This window comes from Aplidium turbinatum, chromosome 4 (assembly GCF_918807975.1).
Source record: "Aplidium turbinatum chromosome 4, kaAplTurb1.1, whole genome shotgun sequence".
Taxonomy (NCBI): Eukaryota; Metazoa; Chordata; class Ascidiacea; order Aplousobranchia; family Polyclinidae; genus Aplidium; species Aplidium turbinatum.
Genome location: NC_137475.1, coordinates 24,688,254 through 24,708,899, shown reverse-complemented (window position 1 = coordinate 24,708,899; position 20,646 = coordinate 24,688,254). Strand labels below are relative to the sequence as shown.

At 38.4% G+C, this 20,646-nt stretch overlaps 1 protein-coding gene across 1 annotated transcript in view; it reads right to left on the bottom strand.

The window, feature by feature from the left end:
- Positions 1–20,646, bottom strand: part of LOC145768358 (protein ABHD18-like) — a 32,737-nt gene that overhangs the window by 1,801 nt on the left and 10,290 nt on the right. Inside the window, exon 2 of the mRNA XM_082579840.1 lies at positions 16,356–16,594. Within this exon, the coding sequence (XP_082435966.1) occupies positions 16,356–16,594 (239 nt within the window). The remainder of the gene's footprint in view (positions 1–16,355; positions 16,595–20,646) is intronic.

The following is a 20,646-nucleotide window of genomic DNA, read 5'->3' as shown; positions in this document are numbered from 1 at the left end:
GCCCGTTTCGGCTAGTCCGATTCGGCTAATTCCCTATTCGGCTACAGTCCGATTCGGCTAGTCCCATTCGGCTACAGTTTTGAATAGTATTTGGTGTTTTATTCCACAGTATCGTTTTTTTGTATTCCGACAAAGAAAAATAAATTGAAATGAAATTTAGCGCAAAATGTTTGAACTATTGAAATGTTTGCTCACATAAAATCGACATGTATCCTACGTCACCGTCGGTATGCGAACCTAGAATATATTAGAATCCTCAACTACAATGATTCGGAGTAAGATCTTTGTTAGATGATTCACAAGGCTAATTGTTCTGTGGAGTGAGCATTCTGTTGCTCCGGTTTTCTTTGGTAAAGTTATGAATATGGAACGTACCATATCACTAGGGATGTTTCCGGTGTCATAAATATGATTTAAGATCTCAGTGGTTAGGTCTAAACCCCACTCATTTAAAGCTTCCATAATTTCAACTATAAAAGAAATGATATTGTGGAATAAAATACAACATTCACTAAATAAACAGAAGGCGTCTTTGGATTTGGAATTTTGTAATATTTGAGGATTCTAATATATTCTAAGTTTGCATACAGACGGTGACGTAGGATACATGTCGATTTTATGTGAGCAAACACTTCAATTTAATAGTTCAAACATTTGCGCTAAATTTAATTTCAATTTATTATTCTTTGTCGGAATGCAAAAGAAACGATATTGTGGAATAAAATACAAAATACAGTTCAAAACTGTAGCCGAATAGGGAACTAGCCGAATCGGACTAGCCGAATTGGACTGTAGCCGAATAGAAAACTAGCCGAATTGGACTGTAGCCGAATAGGGAACTAGCCGAATCGGACTAGCCCAATTGGACTAGCCGAATAGTAGCAGACCATTTATTCCTAGCGTCCTACATGTAAGAGTAATGACACCTTCTCAAATTACAATTTTTCTTTGCACGTTCAGTTTTTAGATTTAGACGAAGTCAGAATACATTTATGAGTACTTTTGCAGCATATATCACAACTTTTTTCAAAAGTTTCTTTTTTGGTTGAGACTTGACATCATTATCAATTTTCTCGATTTTGCTAAATCTGAAATTTTGAAGGCGCAGGTCGAATTATAATAATAAATCCGCGTATGCAAATAAGCTTCCGAAAATATTTGTGATTGGCTTTATTCGCTATGTATCAACATATGGGGTCTGCTACTATTCGGAGAAATCCCTATTCAGAGACAGCCTTTTTCGGAGAATTGTAAAATCACAGCGGCATGTGTATATTGAAAGGAATTAGCTTACAATAGAGAAATGAATGAATGAAATGAATGATCACCCAATTTAAAAGTTAGTTTTAACAATGCTTTCTGTTGCTTAACATTAAGATTGAAGTGTTTTTATAGCCTACCTGATAATAGCATACGATACGGTGATAGCCGGCCATAGTCCACCAAAAAAGTTGAAAAAATATAGACATGCTGACGACCACATCAAGAAACTTGTCGTTCGCTTTGATGGACATCGCAATGTTCCACCTCAGTCCATGTGGGACTTCCTATGTGGTATTAGCCATAATTTACAAATGGACGCATGAACTGTTATGTTTTGTCTGTTTTGTTATTTGACATCGATTGAATCATCTCCGGCATTTTTATATTGACTTGTTAAACTAGGGATTGGAATTTTCTAATAGTTAAGGATTCGAATATATTCTAAGATTGCATGCAGACGGCGACGACATGTCAATTTTATTTGAGCAACCATTTTAATTTAAAGGGGCAGTTCTACTTAGAATCGCATTTTTCGTACTTGTCATAAATAACAATCTACACACAAAAGTTCACCCACAAACCCCAACAAACCATATATTGCTGGAAAAAGGAGGAAACAAGCTATCTAAACATATTTACTTTGTTAGGCTGGGGCAATCCATTAAGGGTTTATATATACCATTTTGAATTTGTACATAAAATCAACCAATTGTCTCCATTGCAGCCTTAAAAAGTCGAAAATGGCTAGAGGTAGGGACTTCAAACTGCATGGTCATCTAGTAGGGTATCCTAGCCATAAATTGATAGAAGGGATTTCTTTTAACTCTTTTATTTTTTTAAATATAAAAAAAATTCATAATTGCTATTGATAGCAATTGCAATTATGCAGCATCGAGAGCAAATTTGACTTCAGGATTTGGTAATAAAATATTTATTACTCTGAATATTGAAACAAAACTCAATCATTATATGTCCGTAAGGGCCTACTGTACATCTGTTAAAAATTTTAACCAATTCTGACAAGTACTTTTCTAGAAGAAACATTTTTAGTGCACAAAAACATGATTTTGAGTAAATCACATTTGAAAAATAGAATTAGGTAAATTTATGCCTTTGACTGTAAATGTGACTTTTTTTCTTCTATGTCCATTGTATTCTCAATAAACTTAGTTAACCTTTTGAAAAGGTGGCGTTATTCAGCTTATTCATTATTAGATTTTGTAAGGGAAAATACAAAACATCTTGCAATTAACATTCTCACAAAACTGCAAATTTTTATTCACATTTTAAACTGGGGTGCGTTCAGAAAACTTTCCGTTTGAAGCCTAATGAGGGCAAATAGGTAAAAACTGACTGCATATTCGGAATCTAGGATAAATTTCCAATGTATATCAATAAAATAAAATAAAAATTAAAAAAAAAATTTCTAATTTGCTTTTTATTTTTTGCTAAATTTCAATTCAATTTGTTTTTCTTTGTCGGAATGCAGAAGAAACAATATTGTGGAATAAAATACAAAATTCTCTAAACAAACAGAAAGCGTCGTTGGATTTTCAACAAATCTCCGAAAAGCGCTTTCTCCGAATCGGATTCTCCGAAACGGCCTTTCCGCAACATATTTTACAGCAAATGTTTAAATTTAATTGGCAGCAAAATTTTTGAGAAAACTGGTTCAAAAGATTGGTGTCCTATAGGTCGCTAGGCACATGTGTTAGCAAAATGAAGCAAAAGCGTCAATCAATTCCCATGCATTAAGCGGTATCAAACAGAGATTCCCAACCATTTCTACGCTGTATAACAAAGTAGTTGTGTTTGTTTTTAGAGAACGTTTTGGTAAACCGATACACTTTGGTTTTAAGATTTGGTGTGGTACCATGCCACCGGGGTACTGGATTTGACTTTCCTTGATAAGGATCAAACCAGAGTCGACATTGCCTCAAGAAAATGATTTAGGACTTGGAGGAAACCTTGTCAACAATTTTGCTGAAGTCCTCGCCAGTTGCGGTAGAAAGTTTTTCCACTTGTGCTACGACAACAGGACCGAAAAATGTCCGCTGATCGCTAAAGATGCTCTGAAAAAACAAGGAAGAGGCAAGATCGATTTTAGAACCACTACCGACAACGGCATGCTGGTTTGCAAATGGAATGACAACAGTGTGGTAAATTTATGCTCGAATGCGGCTGGAGTATACCCAACTTCTACAATCTACAGCCTCTCGATATTCATCCTCTGAAAAGAAGCGTGTGCAAATTGAACAACCTTATTCGATCAAGCTCTATAACGAACATACTGGGGGCGTTGACAGAATGGACCAGAACATTTCGAACTATCGCATCGCAATAAGAGGTAAAAAATGGTATTCGTGCTTGATTTCATACATGCTCGATACTTCTGTCAACAATGCATGGCTACTGCAAAGAATTTGCAATAGTGGCAATTCAATGGATTTGCTTTCTTTTCGAAGATATATTGCCAGAGTATACTTGTCACAACATGGGAAGCCACCTCAACAAGGATAGCGGGGCAGACCACAAAAGGTTTTATCTGATGTACGTTACGATGCCTATGAGCACTGGGTGCTAGCCCAGGACTAACAAACTCCTTGCGCCTATTGCCATGCAAAAACTACTACAAGATGCAAAAAATGTAATGTCGGTCTGCATGTCCAAATCACCCTCCTTCAAGCAATATCCTATTTTGCAAAGACTTGTTTCAGTGATGTGTTGCTTTGCTAATTTTCATCTTTGTATTTTGTGAACTTTCATTTCAATAAAATGCTCGATGACAAGACATTTCCCAATTATCACTGTGAGCGATAATGATTAGGCCTACGCATTACGCACAAGAAACTCGCAAAATTTGATAACGGATTTGCCTAGTGTCCTATATGTAGGATGGTATTTTTTTCGACCAGTATAAACATGATTAAGAAAAAATTAATTGTAAATGTTTTTTAGGTCATGATTATGCAATATGGTATTTAAATTTAGAAAAATGCTTTTTAAATACTTTCACTTTCGGCACAAATGAGTTAATCCAATTTCGAGTGTCTAAGTTGCATAATTTCAGTGATTTTTAGGGTGTTGAAGCGCTTCCTAGGGGCACCAACATTGCAGTGAAGTAGGTGATCAAAACAAAAGCTACACTTTCCATATTGCAATGGATGTAGTAGCAAAGAGCTTCTGCTCTGTCATTAGTATGGCATGAAACAACTACTATCATTGGGAATAGTTGTTTTTGTATGACAAAATATAAAATGTTTGAGAAGAAAGAAATCTAAGGTTAATATTAATATCCCCCTTACTTTTTAACTCTTCATCTCCTACCATGGTTCTGAGCTTCCTCCATATATAGAAATGAAGAGTTCTTACTGATTGATGAACAGACGAGATTTATAATGCTGTCAAAGTTTGGCCACTAAAAAAAAATCCTACAATCCAGAGGAAGCGTTATGTCTAATTGACCAAAAATAGTATGCCTGCCTTCGATTTGTAGGATATTGGGGTTGGCTTGATAAAAAATTTGTAAAAACCATGGGTTCAGACGGAGATGAGTTTGTTCATTTGAAAGAAAACCTTACTGCTAGCAAAACTGATGCCAAATTGTTTTTTTATATTTATTGGACCATTAATCAGACCGAAATGGCCCGTTTCGGCTAGTTCCCTATTCGGCTACAGTCCGATTCGGCTACAGTCCGATTCGGCTAGTTCCCTATTCGGCTACAGTTTTGAATTGTATTTTGTTCCACAATATCGTTTCTTTTGCATTCCGACAAAGAAAAATAAATTGAAATGAAATTTAGCACAAAATGTTTGAACTATTAAATTGAAATGTTTGCTCACATAAAATCGACATGTATCCTACGTCACCGTCTGTATGCAAACTTAGAGTATATTAGAATCCTCAAATATTACAAAATTCCAAATCCAACCACGCCTTCTGTTTATTTAGAGAATGTTGTATTTTATTCCACAATATCATTTCTTTTATAGTTGAAATTATCAAAGCTTTAGATGAGTGGGGTTTAGACCTAACCACTGAGATTTTAAAACTAAAAAGCGAAATAAATTCATTTTTGAACTATTAGGGCGGAATTCAGAAACCAGACTTAAGGCGGCTTAAGTCTGTCTGAACAAACGTCTGTCTCAAGCGTCGATTTTGCAATTCAGAAAGCAGACTTATGCTTTAGCAAGGCTTATACTTAGCTTATAAGCCGAAAGATATAAGCCACCTGCGGAGGTGGTTTAAGGCTCTGTTGAAAGAAAAAGTGTTTGGCTAATACTGGAGGTATTAAAAGTAGGAGGTTTGTTACAGCATTTTTTTAAAAATATACTATCTAGTGCAGGGCTTCTCGAATGGGGGTGCGAGTAGCTGTTACTGGGGGTACGAGAATTCACGGATGAAGAAGAGCCATACCGTATATAGTAGGGTGGCTCTTATTTGGCAAAAAATGAAAAAAATTTGAATTTTGTATGGGACACCCTTTTAAAAGGTGAGGTTTTAAGAAAAAATAACACCTGTAAAAAATTTTTGAATTTCAAATCGATTTAGAGGTGGCCCTCCCCCCCTAAAGTTTTGCACCCTCCTCCAAAATACCAAACCTGCATATCTCAAAAACTGCTTGAGCTAGAGATACGGTTTTTGTGTCAAAAGATGCAGAAAGCATGATTTCCTATCTGCTTTCTGAACAGTGATTGCGTCTATCTTGAGTAGAAAAGCAGTTATTTAGAAAAAACCTGTTTTCGGTATTCTAGCATAAAACAGTGCTAAGCAAGTATTGTGGCCCAAACTATTCAATAAACAAAGTTCATAAACTAACCTGTAAAACTGGTAAAGCAATAAACGAAATAAGTATTCTTAAACTTTTATGCATTCATGCATAGCTAAAATGCCCGTTTTTTATCATATTTCTTGGAGAAACTCTTCAAACTCCTGAGCGTGGAATCCGCTTTCAAGCTTCAGGTGCTATGCATCGCACTTGTTGGATGGCGAAGGCGATTTATGCAAAAAGCTTAGTCTGCATTTATGGTATCTGTCCGAAGAAATGGTTGGACTAGCCTTGTTTGACTCTCGATTGTCTGTGGAAAGTAAAAAGCTAATGGTGGCAACCATGTTAGATGAAACAGGAGAACGTCCACCAAGGAGACCAAGCATCAAAGTAGATGCGTTTTTTAAATTTTAGCAATAAGGGTCTAGAACAGTATTGCACCTCTAATTCAAAATGGCTTCTTCAGCTGTTGGGTGAAGATGAAGCAATAATTATACTTTCAAAGGATCTTGCTCATTGGACTGAAGATGGTGCATTTATTCAAGCTTTACACATGGCGAAGGGACTTTCAGTAGTGAATGACAGAGCAGAGAGAGGAGTTGCTCTAAGTCTAATCCAGGATTTTAACAAAATCTTAACTGAAGATGAGCACCAACTTCAGTTTCTTTTGCAAGTTGTTACTGAACACAGGAAACTGTTTCCAAAATCCAACAAGAACAATATTGTCGATTCTTCTTCGATTAAACCTTCTTTGTTACTCCAGGGGTCAAGGGCTCTGTCTTTTACCACTCTTGGGCAGTGGCGATGCGGTTTAGATGCTTGAGCAAGTGTCGAGCAGCAATCCTTTTATTTGTCCATTGATTCGTCATCCAGTTCAAGCAGACCACGCACACCATTTGGCGCAGTTACAGATGGTGTGGTCTGTGATTTGTTCCTCTTTGCCACACTCACAGATTGCGGATGGAGCCATCCCCCATTTGTGCATGTTGGAGCGGAATAGTCTGACTCCAGTAGGCTAGCCCAGTACGCAGGCGGTTGAGCCGTACCCAGGCCTTCCTTGGCAAATTATGCATTCCGGTTGGATGGGGGCTGGTGTCGGAGATACAACTTTAGAGTCTTGAGGAGTTCTTCTTCCACTCTGAGCTTTATTTGTTGTCCTCCCAGGTAGCCGCGCTGATGGATTGGTCTTCAGCGGTTTTCATCAGGAGTTGTGCATCACACACAAATGGTTGTCTTGATTTCAGTTGCCGAGGATGCTCGATTGCTCGCTCACAGACTCGTAGAGACTTGAGTGGAGCAAGTGGTTGGGGTTCGTAGTGCTGCAAGAAAGAGACAGGATGGCTTCTTCGCGACGAAACTCAGCTGGTTGGTTGCCTGCAAGGACAGGGAAATTGTCCGATGGTGTAGGTCGCAGACATCCTGCCACGATACGCAAGGCAATATGTAAAATATTGTCGATAATATTGCTTCTTCCAGTACTGACCAGAATTACATTTTGAAATGAATATCGTTACCAGTGTTCCCTCTAAGGTGCAAAAATTAAGACAAAAAAACGAAATTTTGTAGACGGTTTCGTGGTCACAAAAAAGGTTGTAAAATCAAGATTTGGTCAAATGCGTTTTTTCTTAATAACTGCTTTTCTACTCAAGGTAGATGCATTCAATGTTCACAAAAACTGTATCTCTAGCTCAAGGGGTTTTCGAGATACGCAGATTTGGTATTTCGAGGGAGGGCACAGAACTTTAGGGGGGGAGGGCCACCTCTAAATCAACTTCAAATTTAAAAAAATTTTGCAAGAGTTATTTTTTCTGACAACCTCACCATTTGAAAGGGTGTCCCAAGCAAAATTCAAAAACTCAATTTTAAGAGCCACCCTAGTATATAGAAATAGATTTTGTTTAAAGAGGGAGGTGATGATTATCTCTCAGAGCATTCTATGTTGGCCCATACAGCACAATGCACAACAACAAGAAAATACCACCCGACAAGTTGTTGATAACAAAAAGGCTGTGGTCCGAACGTCACGTGATTGGTGGCGAGATAATGCGATATATCAAGGCAGAAATCAGTCAGCACTTGGAAATCCTGAGAGAGTCATTTGACGGATATTTCTCCCCAGGAGATCTGGAAAAACCGGAAACTTGGATCATCAACCCCTTTGCCTTCAAATGAGAGAAGATGGAAGATGAGGATGAAGATAAGGAACATCTGATAGATATGCAAGTATGCCAATCGACAAAGCTGCTTTATGGGTCCAGCTCACTCGAAACTTTCTGGTGCAGCGTTCAAACTGGAATCCAACTCTGGCTAAGAAAGCATTGCAAGTTTTGGTTCCATTTGCTACCACTTGGCTGTGTGAATCGGGATTTTTGTCTCTACATGAAGAATAAATACCGCAACGCCCTGGACCCCGAAAATGATCTGCTGCGTATTGCATTGTCCCACAAGATTCCACGTTTTGAACAGATAATTGCAAAGAAGAGACAGGAGAAAAGTCAAAGATCTAGAGTAACGCCATTATGTTCTCAGTTTGTGTTATTTCTTTATTTATTCGCTTTTGTATTTTGTGTGATTGCAATGTTGAAGGCTGCCTTTTTTCCTTTTCATTAGCCATATAAAGGCCGGTGAGCTGCTTTTCTGCGTTGTTTTCGTACGTATTTTGATTTTTTTTCTCAGAACCACTCCGCTTCAAAACAGGGGGTGCGAGATTGGCTTCATCAATCCCATGGGGTGTGGGGTGATAAACGAATCGGGAAGCCCTGATCTAGTGCAAAAGCACAAGACTTTTTTGATACAAAATGCATTGTTTTGTTTGCAATGTGTGAGAATTAAATCGAAAACCGATAAAAGAAAAGGTGGCAGATATTGCCTGCATTAACGACGTCTCTTACCGCTATTATCACCAAGCCAACCTGACATCATTGTTTTATGCGGCCGGGTCATTTCATTATAATTCATCCAGGCCATGGAACCATAAAATTTATAATTGTCCCATTTTTTCACAGTTTAAAATGCTTGAAATTCTGAGTTATTTGGCACAAATTTTGTCAAAATTGGTCGAGCGGTTTTTGTTTTATCGCTATTTTAATGTTTAACCACCAGGTGGCGATTTTTTTAGTGAGCCGCATAAAAATGCTCATATCTTGGGACCTAGTTGCCCAATCTTCATAAAATTGGTATCTATCCCCCCATTTTCAGGGATGGGCTTCCCAAAAATGAAGGTTAAAATGAGCTAGGAGTTATACTTTTTGTGATATAAACATTTGTAGTGCTTCGATAGCATGGCCGATTTCGCCATGCGGCCACACATTTTTTTCAAAATTTTTTTGATCATTATTATTAGCATAGATGTTATATTCCAAAAATATCTTTTAAATCACTTACAATTCACAACCTCATAATAAAAATTGTGCACAAAAATGCAGAATTTTTAAAATAGTCAAAAACATTGGATTTTATTTTTTTTTGGAATTTTGGGATAAGACTTTAGATTTCATTACCACTACTTGTATTACAACTATTTTATGAGCAGAACTGTAGTCAAGCTTTCTTTTCAATGCTAATATTGACTTAGATAACTGACTCCTATTCTAATAATTCTACTTTAATCACTAACTATTCATCAGCCCATACTGGGTGGTCCGCCCCTCCCCCCCCCTTACTACGCCACTGTATGTCAAGCAAAGCATAGTAGTATAATACATTATTACACAAAGTGAAGGAGTCAAGACATAAAGATGAAGGAGTTTAATACATCGAAAGGATGTAATGAGTTTGTCCGATGTTGGAAATAATTATATCATTTTCCAAACATGTCTCGCTGCTACTGGTAGGATAGTGTGCACAGTACAATTGTGTTACTTTAATTTGTCAGAAGTTACATTAAAGAACAGCGACAGTCTTAATAGTAAAGTGAGTTATATGCAACAATCTAAGAAATACATAACAATCTGAGAAAGAAAGTACATTACAAAATAAAGTCACACTATTCTGACGATATAACTACAAGTCTATACACTTCTGCTATCATTTCTGAATTGGAATGCAGTATATAGGCTTTGTCTGCACTGATCATTGTAAAATTACATACATACATCATTGTAAGATTATTAGTGCCAAGAAGTATACGAAACATTAAAGATAGTTTTAAGTGACTTTCTGCAATAAAATACAATTAAAAAGGATTCAATAAACCTATAGTTTTGCATGCATAACTAGTGCATCCCATTTTGCATTTAACATTATGTGACACTGGACAAAATATGCTCACTGCAGAGCCATTACAACATGTGAGGGGCAACAATCGGAATGAATAAAAACGCAATTGAACAAGGGCCGCCATGCATGTAAATAAACCGACAACCACGGTTTCTACCATGTAGCTAAACATGTGAAAAGCAGCATGAATTACTATACAATTGAACACGGGTTGTCATGCATGCAAATAAACTGCAAACCACGGTTTCTAGCATGTATTGTACAGTAACTAAGCTCTGTGAGAGGAAGCAAAAATATAAATACAACATAAATGAACAAAGGTTGTTGCACACTTGGACACATAAAACAACATGCCATTATTGTAACATTAGTCAAGACCTAGACAGCAATTTCAGGCAATCAAACCCAACCTAATAGAAGCCAATCAATGCTCTTCTTGAAGAATGCAAATGAAGCGACGATTCATAGTTTCCATGTTTGCAGCCAAAAATATGTATATTTGCCTGTTATAGTGGAAACTGTCCAAAATCATGAAATGTGCATGTCACACTTATCTTCACGGCCAGGCTAATCGAAAGATGGAGATTGGAGAGGGGCCACATGGATGCATACAATTGACCAGAACATCATTCTTTTCTTTGTCCACAATAATTCAACAAGCCCAACCCACCACTGTCCGTCATAAACACATGCTACATAAGACATGACACTTACATCTTGGATGTTTATCATTGGGGCTGCATCGAAGAAACAATGTGTGCTAGGCTGCTAGCGAATTGTGAATCATCTGATACGCGCTTAAAACTGAAAGAACCAATATAACTTGAACTAAAGTAATGGTATCCACGAGTACCAGGCACAGTGCTTCCACGCTGGAATCTTTGTTCAAAAGTGGTCATTTTTTGCCACAAATCATGGTAAATCTCCATGTGACAGGATTGATGGAGTAGTAAAAAGGAAGCTGGGTAACGAAAGTCTAGGCAGACCAACTGCAAACCAAATTTTGACTGCTGCAGCTGCCTATCAATACTGCTCTGAAGCTGTAACAAGTGTAACTTTCTTCTATATAAAAGCTGAGGAACTGGTGCCAGTGAGAAATACTCAACAAAGATTCCAGCGTGGAAGCACTGTGCCTGGTCCTGAATTTCTTCAATCCAGATGAATTTGGACAGTTTCCACTATAACAGGCAGAATATACACATTTTCGGCTCCAAACATGAAAACTGTGAATCGTCGCTTCATTTGCATTCAAGAAGAGCATTGATTGGCTTCTATTTGGTTGGGTTTGATTGCCTGAAATTGCTGTCTAGGTCTTGACTAATGTTACAATAATGGCATGTTGTTCTATGTGTCCAAGTATACAACAACCTTTGTTCATTTGTGTTGTATTTATATTTTTGCTTCCTTTCACAGAGCTTAGTTACTGTACAATACATGCTAGAAACTGTGGTTTGCAGTTTATTTGCATGCATGACAACCCGTGTTCAATTGTATAGTAATTCATGCTGCTTTTCACATGTTTAGCTACATGGTAGAAACCGTGGTTGTCGGTTTATATACATGCATGGCGGCCCTTGTTCAATTGCGTTTTTATTCATTCCGATTGTTGCCCCTCACATGTTGTAATGGCTCTGCAGTGAGCATATTTTGTCCAGTGTCACATGATGTTAAATGCAAAATGGGATGCACTATGTGAAGAAGGGACGTTCTTCCCAGCTATCAGCACAAGGCTGAGCACTCACTAGTACAGCGAGCAGTTGCGATTCGCTAACCATAACGGTGTAGCTTCCACGCTAGCCATTCAGACCATCCAATCAACAATATGTTTCTCGGCAGCCGATAAACATGGAATGCACTAGTTATGCATGCAAAACTATAGGTTTATTGAATCCTGTTTAATTGTATTTTATTGCAGAAAGTCACTTAAAACTATCTTTAATGTTTCGTACACTTCTTGGCACTAATAATCTTACAATGATGTATGTATGTAATTTTACAATGATCAGTGCAGACAAAGCCTATATATTTCAATTCAGAAATGATAGCAGAAGTGTATAGACTTGTAGTTATATCGTCAGAATAGTGTGACTTTATTTTGCAATGTTATGTACCGGTGGGGTGTTGTACAATGTACATACTTGCTCAGATTGTTGCATACAACTCACTTTACTATTAAGACTGTCGCTGTTCTTTAATGTAACTTCTGACAAATCAAAGTAACGCAATTGTACTATGCACACTGTCGTACCAGTAGCAGCGAGATATGTTTGGAAAATGATATAATTATTTCCCACATCGGACAAGCTCATTACATCCTGTCGATGTATTAAACTCCTTCATCTTTATGTCTTGACTCCTTCACTTTGTGTAATAATGTATTATACTACTATGCTTTGATTGACATACAGTGGCGTAGTAAGGGGGGGGGGGGGGACCGCACAGTATAGGCTGATGAAAAAAATTAAATTCCAATGTTTTTGACTATTTTAAAAATTCTGCATTTTTGTGCACAATTTTTATTATGAGGTAGTTAATTGTAAGTGATTAAAAAGATATTTTTGGAATATAACATCTATGCTAATAATAATGATCAAAAAAATTTTGAAAAAAACACGTGGCCGCATGGCAAAATCGGCCATGCAATCGAAGCACTACAAATGTTTATATCACAAAAAGTATAACTCCTAGCTCATTTTAACCTTTATTTTTGGAAAGCCCACCCCTGAAAATGGGGGGATAGATACCAATTTTATGAAGATTGGGCCACTAAGTCCCAAGATATGAGCATTTTTATGCGGCTCACTAAAAAAATCGCCACCTGGTGGTCAAACATTAAAATAGCGATAAAACAAAAACCGCTCAACCAATTTTGACAAAATTTGTGCCAAATAACTCAGAATTTCAAGCATTTTAAACTGTGAAAAAATGGGACAATTCTAAATTCTATGGTTCCAAAATTTCAATTTTCTGGATGAATTATAATGAAATGACCCGGCCGCTAAGGTTTGACAGCACCTTCAACGATAAATCGCATGTTACATAATAAGAACAATTATATCCTACACGCAAAAATAAAAAAATAGATCTCTTAAAACAGCTCTTTCTGCTGTTTTATCTCGTGAGCATTGTATATTGCTCAACAAGTGCATAAAGTTTAGAATTGACAAGAAGTCATTAACTAAACGTATTCAAAATTTTTACTTCGGCAGACGCTATTTCACACTCCGTAATCTACGTCGGCAATGAATTTGTCACAGCAAAATGCGTTCATTTTGAAAACTGCCGAGCTGGAGACAACAGCTTGTCCCGCGTATAAGTTGAACCTGTCTTTTTGAGGTGAAAATCACTTGCAAAATGCGAACATCTCGACCTATACTCGAGTATACACGGTATTTGATAAAAGACTATAAAGACTTTCGATAAAAAACAGGAAACACTTCGCCGTTGTTAACGCTTTGAAAATAAGTAATTAGCAAAACAAGCGAAACAAGGTTACGGTAATAAAACTGACAGCGGGTTTCCACTCTGCTTGAGATCATGATTTTTTGCGCTTTATTTCGATAACTTCACTTTCTTGATCGTTGTTATTCACTCGCACGAAAAGGAAATGAAGCGGCTTGTTTTCCAAATGTTCCCATTATGAGCTAACAATATCAAATTTTTTACGACTAGGCGTAGGCCTACTGCATGCATAAAACTAATCGTTTCAAACAGAGGTTCTAATAAATTCGGTTTGCGACCTAGGTGTTAATATAAACAAGACAGTAAGCTTAATCAAAGACTATTTCAATTGAGTAAAATAGCATTCTAGTTATGACGTCATCACCTTTCTCGCCCCCCAAAGTTCTTTGAAAAGTTGGCGCCTATGGCATGGATGCCCCCTGGCTTCAATTTTTGTGTGGAATGGTGGGGGCAGGGGGCAATGGTGCCTTTTTAAGGTCATGTTTACAAGCTATACTGCACATTTTGCAATATAACAATTTCTGCTCATTTTGCCTCAACATAATATTGTTTGGACTTCAGGAAGTTTAAGGTTAATATTGCTTGTAGCATCACTTTTGGAAATATAAAATTGTGCAAGCGAAGTCAAAACTTTCCTATTTGGGCATCAAAAATAACTTGAGTTACTTGATTCTTTCGAATTGATGAATTATTGTAAACAAAAGCCATGTGCAATTGTGCATATTGGCATAAAGTTGTTTTACGTTGTTTCATTGTTAAATGAGTATATATTACTTGCTTGTGAATGTACTTTTTGTGCCAGATCTGTTGCTTCATGGATTACTTGGCATCTACGATAGTTAACGAACGACTTACTGATGCAACTATAACGTATTTCAACATCACAAAGAAAGGACCTTTTTCTAGTTGGGAGTGTGAAGCAAAGCATTGCCTTATTTGTTGATTCAGCATGAATGTAGCCCAGCTATACAGCCTTCAGTTTTACGCTTCATTACCTCAACCGATGAGTTGCTATAGCAATTTATTTTTCGTGCGAACAAACAGAGGCTTAATACGGTCTTATATAAGTCGCGCACAAGTCGAGATTCTGCATCGCAAATAAGCTTCTCGTATAAGCCTGGCCTTTATAAGTCTGACTTAAGCAAAAGCCTGACTTATTTTGAGACGCAAATTCTGAATTCCGCCCTTAATGTTTGCTCAGATAAAATTGACATGTATCCTGCGTCGCCGTCTGCATGCAAACTTAGAATATATTAGAATCCTCAACTATTCTAAATCCAACGACGCCTTCTGTTTATTTAGAGAATTTTGTATTTTATTCCACAATATTGTTTCTTTTGCATTCTTGCATTTTATCCAGTGTTTACCTTTGAGTGCCTTCCTAGACGGCAAAATCCGTCATTTTTACATTGATTCAACGTCTGCAGACGTTCAATCAATGTAAAAATAACGAATTTTGTTGTCTGGGTTTGTTCAAAATAAGTATTTTACATTTTCCATGATTAACAATAGAGGTTAATGAGATGAAGTCCCAGCGAAAACGTGTCAACGAAAAAAATACAGTTGCCAAATAGCGTTTGACATAAAAGATGAAGTTAAAACCTAAGTGGCAGTTTAGAATAAACCTGGGTTTCGGCGTTACATGACCCCTTACGGACCATAAGGCGCACTGTAAATCCTTTTTTTTCCTCATAAATTGATCGTGCGCCTTATGGTCCGGTGCGCCTAATGTATGGATCAAGTGCGGTAGTGCTGTATGGCCTACACTCAAAACCAGTACCGATACTGCTATTATATATGGTCCGGTGCACCTTATGGTCCGGTGCGCCTTATGGTCCGGTGCGCCTTATGTATGAACAAAAAACTGATCAAAGCAATTTATTGACAGTGCGCCTTATAGTCGGGTGCGCCTTATGGTCCGTAAAATACGGTACCGGTAATGCTTTTAAAATCACTAGAAATGTGAATTACATCATACTGTAAAGTATGTTCACAATTAAAATTTCTGAACCTTTTTTTGAATTTAAAGTTCATTTATGATCTTGGTGATATGAAGCCTTGTGGGCTGTGCTATGAAATGCTGTCGAACAAATCATTTAAAGAACAAATCAAAGAGACATCTGAAGACAAAGCATGCGAAAAACGAACATATTTTTTAAGCATCAAACTCAAACTTGGGATGATCTCAAAAATGTTTGGAAACCACTGTCTTAGAATATCTTGAAGTATCCGAAAATCAGTGAAAGTTGAATTGAAATCAACATTCCTAGTCCTCACCCCAATTTAAACTACAGTACTAGCAAATTGTTTCTTTTATTATCTATATTTTTTACATGTTAGAAAAAACGATCACAAGACATTAACCCATCTCAATTACTATATAATATTTATAAACTGATGCTGAACTATTTGCATCTTTGTTAAATTGTATTCATGATGATGAACAGCATTTAAACTTTAAGCAGATTCTTAATTGCTTGAAATATTTTTTGAAACCGAGGAAGTTACAGAGACCCAAATATTATTCAATGCATGAGCATTGAGCATGTTGTTTAAATTTGGAAACAATGGCAAATGCAGCACTGGCCACTGTGGCATGGCGTGATTTGTGTAGGATGAATGCAATTTGCACAATAAACATACCTCGCATCCAGGCCATATATCTTGCATGTGTTCTAAGCGGGATTGTGGAAAGTAAGCATCATCCTTTGCAACAACAAATGTAACTGCAGTGGGGTCAACAGGCACCGTATAGTTTCCAAGGTGGGTTATCTCATCCATTACCCCTTTCATGAACTTCATTGTTTCTTTTTGCCGACGACTTTCAGCAAGTTTTCTTTTATTGGCATTGTCTTTCACCAGTTGATGTCGCGATTGTGCCTCTGTCAATGATGTGAAAATACATTTTAAGTGCTGAAGTTTGAATCCAATGATTAATTTTGAACATCAGACGCTGGCCGGGTAGCAAAAAGCATCTCACCGACCACGTAAACACCTTAGTCTGATGCCAATAATATAATACCATTGAGGCTGGTTAACTGCGGAATGGCCCGTTTCGGCGAGTGCCTTATTCGGCAATTTTTTGAATTTTTTTTTTAAATTATCAGGTATCGTAGCGTAGTTATCATTGCCGTTTTAGGGGTTGGGGTTAGAGGTTAGGGGTTGGGATAAAGGTTAGCGGTTTGGGGTTGGAGTTAGGGTCTTATTTCAACGTTTAGCGACCTTAAAATGATGTAAAAGCGGCAATAATAATTAGGCTACGATGACCGATAATTTTTAAAAAAAATTAAAAAAATCGCCGAATAGGGAACTCGCCGAAAAGGGCTCTCACCGAGTAGGGCACTCGCCAAATCGGACTCGTCGAATAGTAGCAGACCCGGTTAACTGAGGACTCGTAGATTTTTATTATAAAACAAACTTGTGGGATGACATTTTTACCAGTAAAGGTTAGTGCACCTCCTGCAACTAACCATCCACTCAATAAAACATTACATACTGGTACCGTACTTTACTCTAAATTATTATAATTGGATCACAAAATAATCAAACGATAAACAAGTCAAGACTATGTATTCTTGTGTATGGTGAAGTTAAATGCAAAAAATGTAAGCTAATTGCAGTGTAACTTGTTTGTTTGAGTTTTTGAAGTTGGAGGTCCATTCTAGCAGTTTTCACGGACCCCAAGGGCAAGGCGCCCTCAAAGTGTTTTTGAGGATTTGTGAAAGTTTCCATATTTATAGCATGATTGATATAATTTACAATATTTTAAAATTGTTTGTACTTTATTTGTGTACTAAAGTGATTCTCAAACTGTGCGTCACAACGCCCAGGTGCGTTGTGTGAAATTTCAAAATGTGTTGAACAGTGTTCGGTTTACAAACTGAAAAATTTCATATACATATTGAGTTAAATCTTTTTATACGACTACAGTATGTACTATGTAGGCCTAGCCTATGTTTATATTCAAATTAATTCCTTTGAGACAGCAGATCATTGATCAATACTTTATTCAGAAATGTAAACGTTAGTCAACATTATACTAGCACTAGGGTGTATTAACCCGCCCCATAAAAAAATTGTCATGGCAGTAAATTAAAGTTGTATAATACTATCCTTAAAAAAAATCAATTGTGTAATTGTGAACTCTACCGGGTCCACATCCAGCTTGAAAAAATGAACAATAGGGTCATTCCACAATCCACATAAATACAGCCAATTTGAAGATATCTCATGCCTTAAAGTAACCGGCGACCATTGCGCCATGGCCGCTAAGTAGTGCTTGAATAACCGCCGGTGCTACCTTCTCAGTCAGCCGAGTTTAGCCGCCGGTTTCTTCTAGCCAATTATTTAATTTCGCAATGGAATGAGCATGGATTAACTGTCGAAAATATGTACATAGTATCAAAGAGTGCCGCAGAATTAGGTCAGTGCGTCATAATCACCACTGTTGTATTGTGCGGGAACATTTGCTATTGTATATTAGGGAATATATCCAGCTGCGATCACTAGCTGTAAGTCTTGTTTGTAATTCCCGACGTTTATTTTAATAAAGTGTTAAACTTAAACTGGGAAGAGTTTCCTTGAGCTCATCCCTATCTTTACAGACATGAATTGCATATTCCCTTCGGTAGCTGCATCATGTGTATGATATCCCTAAAATATGGCGTAAGGCTTCAGTGATGGCTATTCTCAAACCAAAAAAGCCTGCCGATGACACCAAGAGCTATAGACCAATATCTCTCCTTTGTGTTCCATTTAAACTCCTGGAACGACTGCTTCTTTTACGTCTTGAACCTATCATTGAACCTCAACTACCGAATGAACAAGCTGGTTTCCGTCATGGACGATCTACAGTTGATCAAGTTGTGAAATTCACTGACGACATTGAAGATGCATTCGAACATCGAGAGAAAGCTGGCCTGGTACTGGTTGACCTAACTGCAGCCTATGATACGGTATGGCATCGTGGACTGAATCTCAAGCTTCTTCGTTTTATCCCTAGCCGTCACACAGTTCGATTCATTTTGGAGATGATCTCTAATAGACGCTTCACACTTTACACCAGTGATGGACAGAGTAGTCGACCTCGCTCTTTGAAAAACGGCGTACCTCAAGGATCAACCTTGCCACCACTGCTATTCAATATTTACATCAGCGACCTCCCCTGCACCAAGTCAAAGCAATATGGCTAGTATGCCGACGATTTACCTCTACTAGCCACTAATAGAATCTGGTCCAATGTAGAGCATTCACTGGAGTCAGATATGAAAAGAATTTCGGAATACTTAAATACGTGGAGACTGCAACTCAGTGCTACAAAGACTACCGTCAGTACTTTTCATCTCAATAATCACCAAGTCGACAGGAAATTGAAGGTCGAAGTCAATGGTTGTCAGTTACCGTTCAAGAGTCAACCAACTTATCTCGGGGTGAAACTGGATAGGCAACTGACGTACACGGAATGGCCCAATTCGGTGAGTCCGATTCGGTGAGTCCGATTCGGTGAGAGCCTTTTTCGGTGAGAGCCTTTTTCGGTGAGAGCCCTATTCGGTGAGTTTTTTTTTTTAAATTATTGCGCGCCGTAGCCTAATTATCATTGCCGTTATAGGGTTAGGGGATAGGGGGTTGGGGGTTTTTGGGGTTAGGGGGTTGGGGGTTTTTGGGGTTGGGGGTTTTTGGGGTTAGGGGGTATGGGGGTTGGGGGTTTTTGAGGTTGGGGTTGGGGGTTTGGGGTTGAGGGTTTTTGCGGTTTGGGGTTTTTGGGGGTTTGGGGGTTTTGGGTTTTTGGGGTTTTTTGGGGTTTTGGGGATTTTTGGGGGTTTGGGGTTTTTTGGGGGTTTGGGGTTGTTTGGGGTTTTGGTTTTTTTTGGGGGTTTGGGGTTTTTTGGGGGTTTGGGGTTTTGGGGTTTTTTGGGGGTTTGGGGTTTTTTGGGGTTTTGGGTTTTGGGGATTTTTGGGGGTTTGGGGATTTTTGGGGGGTTGGGGTTTTTTGGGGGTTTGGGGTTTTTTGGGGTTTGGGGTTTTGGTTTTTTTTGGGGGTTTGGGGTTGTTTGGGGGTTTGGGGTTTTTTGGGGGTTTGGGGTTTTTTGGGGGTTTGGGGTTTTTTGGGGGTTTGGGGTTTTGGGTTTTTTTGGGGGTTTGGGGTTTTTTGGGGGTTTGGGGTTTTTTGGGGGTTTGGGGTTTTTTGGGGGTTTAGGGTTTTTTGGGGGTTTGGGTTTTTTTGGGGGTTTGGGTTAGGGGTTAGGGGGTTAAGGGTTTTAATGAGGCTACGGTACCCGATAATTTTCAAAAAAAAATTCAAAAAACTCACCGAATAGGGCTCTCACCGAAAAAGGGACTCACCGAATAGTAGCAGACCCGACGTACAAGCAGCACATCCAAGGCCTGCGTGCAAAAGTAACTGCACGCAATGAACTTTTGAGGTGCTTGGCCGGCACAACATGGGGGGCAAAACAATCTACCCTCCGCATAGGTGGCCTAGCGCTTGCCTACAGTGCCGCGGAATACGCAGCTCCGGCATGGTGTCGCAGCAAGCACACCAAAAAATTAGACGCCTGCCTAAACGAGACAATGCGCATTATTACTGGATGCTTCCAGTGCTGTCAGGTATCCTACCCGCTAATGTACGCAGAGAAGCGATGGTGTCTTCGTTGGTAAATAAAGCCTGTGCTGATCCGAACCACATACTACACGATTGCGTATCCACTCCCTATGTCCCAATCATACAACGCCTACCATCACGGCGCCCTTTTGTAAGGCATGCTGCAAAACTCCAGCTCGCTGATTTCAGCACGTCAGCTGCCTGGTCCGAGGAATTGAGCACTGTGCCAAAAATAAAGTCTCGCCTCATTCTATTCGATGTCTCTCCTGCCTCTTCACTCCCACTTGGTTCTGAACTTCAGAGAAGGGAGTGGGTGACACTGAACCGAATAAG